The sequence below is a fragment of the Cynocephalus volans genome, chromosome 6, assembly GCF_027409185.1.
Source record: "Cynocephalus volans isolate mCynVol1 chromosome 6, mCynVol1.pri, whole genome shotgun sequence".
Classification (NCBI taxonomy): domain Eukaryota; kingdom Metazoa; phylum Chordata; class Mammalia; order Dermoptera; family Cynocephalidae; genus Cynocephalus; species Cynocephalus volans.
In genome coordinates this window covers 146,250,341-146,262,599 of record NC_084465.1, presented here as the reverse complement: position 1 = coordinate 146,262,599, position 12,259 = coordinate 146,250,341, and the positions used below count along the sequence as shown (strand labels likewise).

The following is a 12,259-nucleotide window of genomic DNA, read 5'->3' as shown; positions in this document are numbered from 1 at the left end:
ATCACTGTCTAAAGTGAGGGACAACTTGGAATGGGGTGAAAGAATCCACGAAGTTGCAGATCACAGCCTAAACAGACAGCTGAGCATCTGGTATTTGATGTGTTTTATCGGCTTTCTTTTGATAAGATCGTAGATCTGGTATTTGATGTGTTTTATCAGCTTTCTTTTGATAAGATCGTAGGTAGAGTAGAAGGAATGCAGGCTTTTGAGTGAGACAGATGGTCTTTGAATACCAGCTAAGCCACATTCCAGATGTGTGACCTTTGAGAAATAACCCAACCTTTCATCGTCTCAGTTTTCTCATCTGTAAAATGAGGTAATGATACCTTTCTTTCAGGGATGGTTTGAGGATTAGTAAGAGTGTAGGTAAACCATGTGACATGTGCCTGCCACATAAAAACACCTCACCTTGTCTTCCTCATCATCATTATCACAAAGCCTATGTTTGTCATTTAAAGTGTGCTATTTAGATTCTCTTCTCTGCTTCACTTTATCATTAGCAAGCACAATTGAAAACACACTATAGAGTAGTCTGTTTATATATGTACATATAATGTATATATCCATTGTAAAAAATTTATGTATTGGAAGGGGAAATGAATTATCCTATTGCAGAGGCATATGAATGAACCTAACTCATCCCTAAGTTGTCTACAATGTAAATAGATTTTAGGTTCTAAATACAAACCAGCCAACTAAAAGTGTTGTGAACTTATGCCTGACCACCCAAGGAGGGCATAGGACAGGAGCGTGGATCTAAGTCGTGGTCTTTCAATGTCAAGGACAAGCTCTAGAACTCCCCAGTGTGGATGGCAGAAGTGATCCAAGGGCCTGATAGGGGAAAGACTGTTTTTAAACCTTCTGGGAAATATTCTAGTAAGAATGACTGAAATTATGTCCCTATTTTAATCTTTTTGTGAGGATGCCTTTGAAGATAATGATCTAGAATAACCTCATCTAGGGAAAAACTTTCAACTAAAAGTGCTTGCCACTGAGCATTCTTGTCATACTACATGAGTGTATGCTCCACGAGTGTGTGGTGACGTGAGCTCTTTGTAAGGGTTAGATTCTAAGGTTGTCACATAGGGCCAGAATTATTGACTATAGTCAGAATCTGAGGGTATTGCCTTGGAGATGGCATACTTTTTCCCCCTAATTTAAATACACCAGTGTTTTTGTTTGGGGTTTTTTTGGTTGTTGTTCCCTCCAGTGCTGAAATAAACCATTCTGGTTTTTTGGCTTGGGTAGTAGATGAAAATGCCTGACCCTAACTCAGCAAAGCATGTCACACTCTGGGAAGCACTCAGGAGCTGAGACCTACTAAAGAGATAGTGAATTCACACCATTTCCTTTAGTCTTAAGTGCCTCTGTGTGTGCTCTAGTGTTTTGTTTTGTTTTGTTTTGTTTTGTTTTGTTTGAGCATGTGTAATTGGGGCTGCTTCATCTGTACATAGAAGGTAACTCCACTGTAACTCCATCAGGTTTCCTTGTTTGTTTTCTATATATCTTAAAGAGTACGTTTTAGAACTTACCTTGGGTACTTTTGTGTCTTCACGGTAGATAAAATACATAAGCCCCCACATGGCGCCTGGCATATCATCAACAATTTTTCAGTGCCTGTCCCTCTCCTCCTCTCCCTCAGAGTTCTCACCTGTTCCTAGTCTCAGGTTTTATCTTGACCTGAACACTCACATCAGCACCTTAACCCTGACCTCTCTGTTACATTGCTGACCTCTCTGTTACATTGCAGTCCTCATATTAGTTTAGGGAGCTAGATTTCCATCCCTTAAACTCACAGTATCTAGAATGAATTCATCACTTACCCCTCTGCTGCTTATTATCTTAAGATAAAAGCAGCCAAAACTTTATCATAAATGGGAGCTCTACCAACTTCTATTAGTGACCTTGAGCACATTAGCTAATCATTGTATCCAGGCATTCTTGATGCAAATGCTTTTAAACTTTAACTCCCATTCTTCTGGTTCATTCAACAAAGAGTTTACCTGTATAATAACATAATTATTGAGTGTACTTTAAATAAATAATCTAACGAGTACCCACAATTTGCCAGCTAGATAAACAATTGGTGAACAAGGTCACAGTCTGTTAGAGGATCAAGACAGGTGAGCAGGCAGATACAATACCGTGTAAGTCCTCTGAAGTGGGAGCACAGGAGACACATGAACTCAATACCCACCGACTCAAATTTAGAGAGTCAGGGAAGACTCCCTTACAGTGTATCTAAGCAGAATCCTGAACAACAAGCAAGAATTAGCCAAGTGATAAGAAGACGAGAGCATTCGTAGAAAAGCAAGCAGCATGTGATTACGACTTGAAACTGAAGACGGCCAGTGCACTTCAGGGAGTGGGAGAGATTTCGTGTAGCTGAAGTGTACAACACCAAGGAGGAGTATCCAGAATTAGGATACAAGCATAGCTCGCAACATGCAATCTACATAAACCTGTCAGTGAGTCTACATTTGAATCTCATCAGCAGAGAAAGTCTGAGAGGTGCTGGTGAAAAATTACAGAGCTCTGAAGCAGGATGGTAAAGGTAGAAGTGAGCAGTCGCTGGAGAAGAGCTTTGGGGCCAGGGCAGTGTGGAGTTTGTTGTTGTTGTTGTTTTGAGGTGGGAGAGGCTTTCTTAATTTTAGTTGCTGATGGAAAGGAGCTAGCCGCAAGAGAGGCAGAGATGCAGGGAGAGAGAGATCTCTAAGAGAAGGTGTGAGAGTATATGACTGGCAAAAAGGGTAAAGGGTGGTCTAGATGCATCTAGATGCATCAGTTTCTAGGAAGGACATTGATGACATTTCCACATGCTGGCTTCTGTGTCCTCTCAAGTATTTGATGTCTTCTGCTGAGCATGAGGTGGTGATGGTTTTATTTATTCATTCAGCAGATACTTACCGAGGACTGACTTCGTGGGCATGCTAAACAACATGAAATGATTCCTGCCCCCCTGGTGCCTCTGTCTGGTGGGAGAGACAGGCCATTAAACAATGTATAATCCAGTTGTTTGATTATGACTTTTAAATATCATGAAGGAGAGGTACAGGATGCTCTGAGAATGTAAGAATGGGACACGTGGTCTGTAGGGTCAGGAGAGGCTTTCTTGAGGCTGCGCTGTTTGAGCCAAGCTCTGAAGGACACATCACAATTACTGGTGCTTCAGGTGAAGGGGAGAGCTTGGGTAAATGCTTCAGCGCAGGAGGACAGGCAGTTAGATCATGCAGATAGATCATGTAAACAGTTTTATCTTTTTTGGAAGCACCACTGGAAACTACATATCTGGGAATATTATGCATATGCAGTTAACAAGTAGTTTGAAAAGACCTCTCTGGCCATTGGGTGATGATGGGTTAAGGTGGCTGACAGGCAGGTGTGGGTGACCATTAGGAGGCTGTTCCAGGAGAGGAGGCAAAAGCAGTGGTGTTGTGAACTTGGCTGGCAGCAGTGGCAATGGGGAATCAGATCTGAAGGATATTTAGGAGGCAAAATTGGCAGCCATTGGCATTTGCTTACAGGGGTATGTAAGAGAGAAGTGACAGGGAGACTCCAGGTGTGAGTAGAGAGGGGGATGGAGAAATTGCCACTGTGGGGATCTGAGAAATTCAACTGAGGAGGAGAACACGGACTAGTTGCTGGAGAGCACGCAGGTCCTAGTTTACATGTGGAGACCACGAATGTATGGTCTCACCGCCTCCAGGGTTGTGTGGGTTTTCTGCACTCAGTAGTCCAGGTGTGAGTATGTTGAAGGACCACTGGATTGGTCTCGGATGGGGCGTGGAGAGGTTCCTTGGCAAATGTGATGAAAGGACCATGCATAGGAGAGTTGAAGATATTAGCAAAGTAGTGGAAGCAGGGTGGCCCATGGAAGTGAAGACATGAAGGGCTATTAGATTTTTTTAAAAAAAGAAAGAAAAGCATTAGAGATCCTTAAGGTCATAGGTGTTGGAGGAATAATCAAGTGAGAAATCAGAAAGGATGAAAGATTGACCTCATACTGGGGAGTTTGAATTTAATATTTTAGTAATGAAACAGTGCCCAGTGATGGCCAAGTCCAGGTGTGCCCAGTTGGTGGCTGAAGTGAAGTTGAGAGGAAGGTCACCAGAGATGAGGAAGTAAGAGGCTAACATTTCAAAGGGTATGTCACATGGATGTTGACATTGCCCACGATGGTGGCGGGAGTTGAGGTGCAAGGACTGACAAGAGCCATGTGCCAAAGTCTTAGGTTAGTGGCTCTTGACAGGGGAAGTACTGTCACCAGGAAGCATAGGAACATGCGTGAGGGCACTTTTTTTTAAAATTTCAAAATAGCTGAGGGGACCAGGGGTGTAGACTTGACATTTCCACAGAACAAAGATCTGACCTGCGTCTCATGTGACTTCCAAATGTCGTGGTCGGCATTCAGGGACTGAACTCAGGACTCAACATGTGGCAGGGTTTCTAGATGTCATAAAGCACTGTCCCATCCCCTAGGAAAGTATTGTTACACTATTCTTACAGGTCAAAGCCCAGGTCATTCACATTACTCTCTTCGCATGGGTAGTCTTGACGTGTCATCCTCTCGTCAGTTAAGACTGTTTCCCCTTTCCCTATCACATTCAAGTTGGTCTGATCTGTGGTTTCTGTCCAAATGCTGGTTCTTATTCTGATTACGTCTGGGTGTTCATTTTCATGTACTTTCTCATACAGAATGGCTCCTGATCTTTCAAATCCAAACTACTTATTATAAACAAGTAGGTGCAACATCTGAGTTAGGTTTTCTGCTCTAGCCAGGTATTTGCATATTGAAATACATATTGCTTTATTACAAATTACATTTCTTTCATACGTTACAGTTATGGCAATGTATTAATTTGAACGGGGACTTGTATGTGTTAGTAAGGTATATCAGTGATGAATTCCATTTGGGGATATAAATGGGATATTATGGAGTATTTATTATAAAAGGGAGATTTGAGAGCCACTGTCTTAGAGAATGGAGGAAGTTGCCAGGGAATTTGGGACTGGGCAGCAGTGTGGGGAAGGACAGAAGGGTAGTGAATGGCCACTGGGGACAGGTGTTTCATACATGGGTGAGGGTCCTTAGAAGTGGCATTTGAACAAGGAAGGCATGATACTCAACTTTTCCCTCCATCCAGAATGCCCATCCTACTCTCCCTTCTCCACCTGTACATTCTTCATTGCCTGGAATACAGCCTCATTCTTTTCAGACCTTCCTGTGACCCACCCGGGTTGGAAGAAGTGGTAGGCAAGGGAATGAACAGTCAAGTACCTGGATTCTGTGCTAGGCACATGCTGCATTCTCATTTATTCCTCCCAAGAAAGAGAGCATTACCACTTTAGAATTAGACCGAAATCTAATCAGGCTCGATGACTTTAACTTGTCTAGTATCACCAAACGGGAGTTAATGAAGATGGAACCTAACTCAGGGTATTCTGGCCCTCAAGCTTGTGTTCTGCCCTCTGCACTGTCATTAAATAGACCAGATGGCAGAATTGTAAGAAGCTTTTTTTTTCCCCCTCAGTCTCAGGAAATTTATTTTATTTTTTTAATTTATTTTTTGAATTGAAACATAATTGATTATAAATATTTATGGGGTACACAGTTGACTATCAGTATTTGTGTATAGTATGTGATGATCAAATCAATGCTGTTAGCATGTTCATCATTACAAATCATAATTCTTTGTGTCCCTTATCTTTTAGATGGAAAGGGAATGCTGGCCATTTGGGGCTGTGCCCTCTGCCTTTTGATTATGGACTTATATTTGAAACCGCTTTTTGGTTTTTTGTTTTTAGCTCCAATCTCTTAATCAACCGGTTACTTTCTTTGAAAGCAGAGTCCTTCTATCCTCTTTTATTGTCCATAGCATGTTCACTATATGTATTGCCCACTGTAGGTGTACAGTATGTGTGCATTGGTTGATTTAAATGTGTGAGGTCGGGCCGGCCCCATGGCACACTCGGGAGAGTGCAGCACTTGGGAGCGCAGCGGTGCTCCCACCGCGGGTTCGGATCCTATATAGGGATGGCCAGTGCACTCACTGGCTGAGCGCGGTGCAGGCGACACCAAGCCAAGGGTTGCGATCCCCTTACTGGTCACAAAAAGGACAAAAAAATAAAAAATAAAAAATGTGTGAGGTCTATGCAAGTTTTTTTTTTTTTTTTTTTTTTTTTACTTGACGAAAATGCCATTTTATGTAAAAGGATATGTAAAATAAATTTTTTAGTATAAGACTTCAATATAATCCAGTACAACTTTCTATGGTGGTAAAAGAGAACTCTATAATAAAAATGAAGTTCGGGCCGGCCCGGTGGCTCACTTGGGAGAGTGCAGCGCTGGTAGCTCCGAGGCTGTGGGTTCAGATCCTATATAGGGATGGCCAGTGTGCTCACTGGCTGCATGTGGTGCAGACCACACCATGCTGAGGGTTGCGATCCCCTTACCGGTAAAAAAAAAAAAAATGAAGTTCTCCCTTTGTTCTGCTGTATACATACATACATACATACATATACATGTCTATGAGTTAGTTTGGTCATTCTTTTCCTCTCATAGTTGTTTGTTTTTTTTTAATATTTAAATCTTTTTTTTAACTGAAACACTGTGCAAGTTTTCAAATACTCAGGGACCGACTGACAATATGTAGTATAGAAGAGGGTCTTCACAAATATAAATGCAGTCAATGGTTTTATAAATTTAAATTGTGTAATTAAATTTTCATCCAAAATAAAATCAAGGATATTTTTTCTTAAGATTTAAAACATTTAAAATTGAAATTATCAGTATCTGGAGTGTGCAATCCAATTTTTTTAGATGCACATATTTTTTCAGGCTCTCGTGGGTACCATTACTTAGTAATGTGCTCAGATACTCTTGAGTATGTTTCATTTAAAACGTATTTCTAATTAAAATATTAGAATGTTTATAAATATTCTAATAAATAAAATATTTGAATATTAAAATATTTCTAACATTTTTGACAAAAAGGTGAGGATTTAAATTTAAAACGTAAAAAAGCAACAAAATAAATCTTCGCTTTTTCTTCTGTCCAGCTTAACCAGGGATAACTTCTTTACTTGGGATGCAAGTTTGCATCCACATTCTTAGTCTGTCTTATGCATTTATGCCAGTTATAGAAATGTTGACAGGATGCTTTGTTTGGTAATGAATTTCTGTTATACTGTTTTTCAGGTCCTGTAGGAGTAGGGCTGAATGAACTGAAACGAAAGCTGCTGATCAGTGACACACAGCACTACGGTGTGACAGTGCCCCGTGAGTTCTGTACTACTCAGTGTGACTCCAACTACACTAATAATGACTGATAAATATTTTCAGAGCATGTATGGTGCAAACACTATTCACCCATCTCAACCTCCCAACAACCCTATGAAGTATGTAGCCACATAATTCACATCTTACAGAGGAGGAAACCGAGGCATAAGAGGTTGGGGATTTGGCCTGCATTACACAGGTTATTGGCAGAATATTTGTTGATCACCACTTCCCTTCTCTTGGATTTTTTATGGTGAATTTTAATATCTATATATGAGACATCAAATTATTATTTACAGATTTTCTTCTAAATAAAAGTCTAAATATTCTATTTCCTAAATTAAGTGCTAATGTTTTCCAGAGTTTTTCACCAGCTTCAAGATGAGAAGGCCCAAACCACAGAGAGCGGAAGGAGACTGCTCATAATATGAACCTTTCTTAATTACTTTTTATATGTAGTAATTGGCAGATAGTGTTAAATGGGCATATTTCATGGCCATATCTTTCTAATATGGTAGGCTTCTGTTCAGCACACAGAACTAGATCTATTTTTATAAAAGTGGTTTTCATAGGCATTCTTACAAATGAAATCTGATGCTTTTAACATTTTGATCTCCAGAATAAATGCCATTTGACTACTTAATATGTTGATGTTAGAAAGCTGTCTAAAAGGCTAAATTGAAATGTTGGCTTTTCAAGTGGTTTTAGTACAGTTAAAAAAAAAAAAAAATCGTTTGTATATTGCCCTTAGCAATGTTCTCTAGTTTTGGAAGAGTTCAACTTTATTTTAAAATTAATGGTTTTCTATTACCTTGAGTTACTTCTTGTTACTACATTTTTCCAAATTATTGTTTGTAATCATTTTCAGACATAAGTTATAAGACTGCTGGTTTCCACCAGCAGAGATGAAAGTAAAGGAAAATGTGGAATTAGACAATTTCTTTTTTTTTTTCTCCTTTAATTATTTACTTCTCTTACAAAAGCTGAATTGCAATATACAGGCAACTAGAAAATTTTACAAAACAGTCATTAAGCTTGCAGGTGAGCAATTACAGAAGAAACTTAGAAGATACAAAAACAAATTACAAAGGAAAAAACAAATTTATGAATTTCCTGCTGTGTATTCATCTCCCTTGTTTGTTTTAAATTATGTAGCCCTCCCAATAACAGTACAAGATGGAAACAGGTAAAAAGGCTACTTTGACTTAGAGTTCCACAGAGGATAGTTGCACCTGGATTTGAAACCAGGTTTATGACACCACTTCTCATGGCCTTCCTCCTACATAACACTAACAGCCTTTTCAGACTACAGACTTTCATTGTTGTGGCCCAGTTAGTAATAAAAACTGATTTATGTTGAAGGTGGTAAATATCAATGAGGCCATCTATCAAATATAACCCTCTGTGATAGTTTTGGTATTACTGAAGGACTAGGGCAAGGTAAGGCACTTTGGCCTTGATTTATCCAACTATTAATATATAATATTTGCCTCTGAAGTTGTTAGAGGAGTTGACAATATCCAGAAAGATTCTGGGGCTGCGACTCTCCGAAGAAATTCCCGAAGTATTTATTTTCTACTCTGATTCTCTTTTAAACAAGTGTTAATGTCAAAATATCCCTGTATTAGAGCAGTGCTTTCCAGACTTCCAGTCCCCAGATTAAGAGTCTCTTGGGGTGCTGATCAAAAGTCATGTGCAAGAATCTGTATGTTTAGCAAGCATTCCAGGTGATTCATAATATCAGACATGTTTGGAAAATACAGCAGTATAGCATCAATTCAGGGTGATTTAATTGATTAAAGAAGAATGTATTTTAAGAGCCATTTTGGAATTTCAGATTGTTTTGCTTTGTAAAATACTTTTTGGGCAAAGTCTTGAATATTGGAGAAAAATTATTACTTTATGCCATCAGTATTCTTTTAAAAATTTTTTAAAAATCTTAACATTTACTTGTACATGTTTGTGGGGTAGAGTGTGTTGTTTTGATACATGCATATCCTGCACGGTGATTCACATAGAGTAGACAGCATACTTTTGTACCCCTTAGTCCACCCTAACAGTTATTCTATGATTTTGTTGGGGACAGGGGAAGACGGTGGAGTTTGTTTCATATTTGTCTGATGTTTGTCTTAACCCATAAATGCAGTAGGTACTCAGTGAGCTGCGGTGAGGTAGTGGCCTGCATTGTGGCTAATATGCCCATCTTTCTCTTTGAATCCCTGTCTGATAAGAATTTTCGGATCCTTTTATCCAGGATTACTCATTGTTAATGAGTTCATGGGGTCCCTGTGGTACCTCATTACCATCAGACACTGAAATTCTTTATTAGTAAAATAACTCAGACCTGGATAATTCAGATTGATTATGATAGGCAGATAATTTGATTGTAGACTTGTTACCTTTTAAATGTGTTTGGCAGCGTCATAAATATCTTGTTCAATTACTGCTTGATGTGGTTCTCAAAATATTTTTAGCCCTCCAGGGGACTCCCTGCATCAGGACAGTGATCATTAAACTGTATGTGTAGATGTTCAATCAAAGTGTTATAAGTAAATACAGATAATCTCTTCTCAGTTCATGAAAAACAAATTAATGCACAAAAATTCTCAATTTTGATTTTCAACAATACTTTTAAGCCTACTATTTGCTAGGAACACCAGAAAACAGCAACAAAACTAAGTAATAAATGAAGATTAACCCTAAACTCCAAAGCAGGGCATCATACTGGTTTTAATATCTTTCATATTCTTGGATATGTATTTTGTTATATACACTCAATAGAGCACTTTTCTGCTATGAAATGTATTTTTAGTTTTTATGACAGAATAAAATGTATCAGTAGTTCATGCTGTTTCTGTAAAGGGTGTGACATTTTATAAAGAATAACACTATCTCTTGATGCTCCACCAGCAGAATAAGTATGAAAAACTGTTTCAGGACATCTGAACATTGTGTTAAAATATGCTTGCTAACTAAATAAAAAAGATTAAAATTTGGGGTATAAGTTATATTAGTTGGGTTTTATAAATTCATTACTTTTTGTATTATGTTATTTTTTCCCACTTTCCACATTCTTATTTTCATAACAGTATTGAGTATAATTGAAATAAATGAACTGCACATTTTTAAAATGTACGCTTAGATCAGTTTTAATATAGGTATGCACATGTGAAACCATCACCACAGTCTACGTCATGAACATTTCCATCTTCTCAAAAAATTTCCTTGTGCCCTTTGTAATCCAGCCCTCCACACTTGTCCCCAGGCAACCTCTGATCTGCATTCCGTCACTGTAGATTAGTTGGATGCCTCTAGTATTTTATATAAATAGAATTATATGGTACATACCCTATTTTTTATTTGACTGCTTTTTCCACTCAGCATAGTGATTTTGAGATTCACCCACGTTGTCACCTAGATCGATAATTTATCCTTTTTCATTGCTAAATAGCATTCCACTGTATGGAAATACCACAATTTGTCTATCTTTTCACCTCTCGCTGGATATTTAGGGGTTTCTCCCCCAACCCCATTTTAGCTATTGCAAATAGAGCTATTATGAGGTCTGTGTACAAGTCTCGTGATGGACATACGTTTTTGTTTCTCTTGGGCAAAGAAGTAGTAGAATGGCAAGGTCATTTTTAAATTTTTTCAGAAACTGTCAGACTGTCTTGCAAAATGGTTATACCACTTTACAACCCTCTAGTGGTGTATGTGAGATCCAGGGCTCCACATCCTTGCCGATACTTGGTGTAGCTAGTCATTTCAGTTTTTGTGAATATCGTATGTGTAAAGCGGGATCTCATACATCAGTTAGCATTTAACTGATGACTAAGGATGTTGAGCGTCATTTTATGGATTCAGCCATTTACGTATCTTCTTTGCTGAAGTGTCTGATCAAATCTTTTTTCTAAAAGTGGTTTGTTTGTCTCATTATTGAGTTTTGAGAGTTCATAGCATGCTCTGAAAACCTGCCCTTTATCTGATAAATGTGTTGCAAATATTTCCTTCCGTCTGTGGCTTGCCTTTTCATTTTCTTAAAGATTTCTTTTAAAAAGCAAAAGGTTTTAATTTTGATGAAATCTAATTTTCCATTTTTTTCTTTCATGTTTTATGCTTTTGGGGTTCTATCTAAAACTCCTTTGCTATCTTAAGGCTGCAAAGACATTCTCCTGTCTTCTAGAAGTTTTATGGTGTTAGGTTTCATATTTAGGTCTTGATCCATTTCACATTATTTTTTTGTGTTATTACCTAGCACAGTTGCCTTGTTCCTGATCTCAGGAAAAAACAATTCCATCTTTGACCATTAAGTATGATATTGGTTCATTGATGAACTTCATCAGTCTGAGGACGTTCCCTATTCCTAGTTTGCTCTATCATGAATGGGTGTTGATTTTTTTTCAAATACTTTTTCTGCATACCTTGAAATGATTATGTGTTTCTTCCATTATTCTGTTAATAATGATGAATTCCAGTGATTTTCAAATGTTAAGCCAACCTTTCATTCCTGAGATCAGCTCCATTTGGTCATGATATAGTATCTTTTTTCAATACATCGTTGAATTTAACTTGCTAACATTTTTGTTAAGGTCTTTTGCATCTAAATTTACAATAAATATTCATCTGTAATTTTCTTCTTTTCTAATGTCTTTGTCAGGTTTTGCTATTAGGGTTACACTAATCTAAAATGAGTCAAGCAGTGATCCTTCTTCCTATTTCCAGACAAAGATTGCATAAGATTAGTGTTATTTCATCCTTGAATGGTTGATGGACTTCATCAGCAAAGCCGTCTAGGCCTGGAGTGTTCTTTTGGGGGAAGGTTTTAAAGTGTGAATTCAACTTATTAAATAGATACAAGGTTATTCAGATTTTTTGTTTCCTCTTGATTCAGTTTTGATGAATTGTATTTTTCAAGATATTTGTCAATTTTACCTAAATTTCTAAATTGTCAAATATGTTGGCATAAAGTAGTACACAATA

General features: G+C 38.1%; 1 protein-coding gene across 2 annotated transcripts in view; it reads left to right on the top strand.

The window, feature by feature from the left end:
• The window catches only part of MPP7 (MAGUK p55 scaffold protein 7), a 226,494-nt gene that overhangs the window by 202,211 nt on the left and 12,024 nt on the right, over positions 1 to 12,259 (top strand). For both annotated transcript variants that reach the window (XR_010023832.1, XM_063099009.1), the window contains exon 13: positions 7,199 to 7,279. Coding sequence is in view for 1 of the 2 variants with exons in the window: in XM_063099009.1 (XP_062955079.1) it covers positions 7,199 to 7,279 (81 nt within the window). In the remaining variant the exon portion in view is untranslated. The remainder of the gene's footprint in view (positions 1 to 7,198; positions 7,280 to 12,259) is intronic.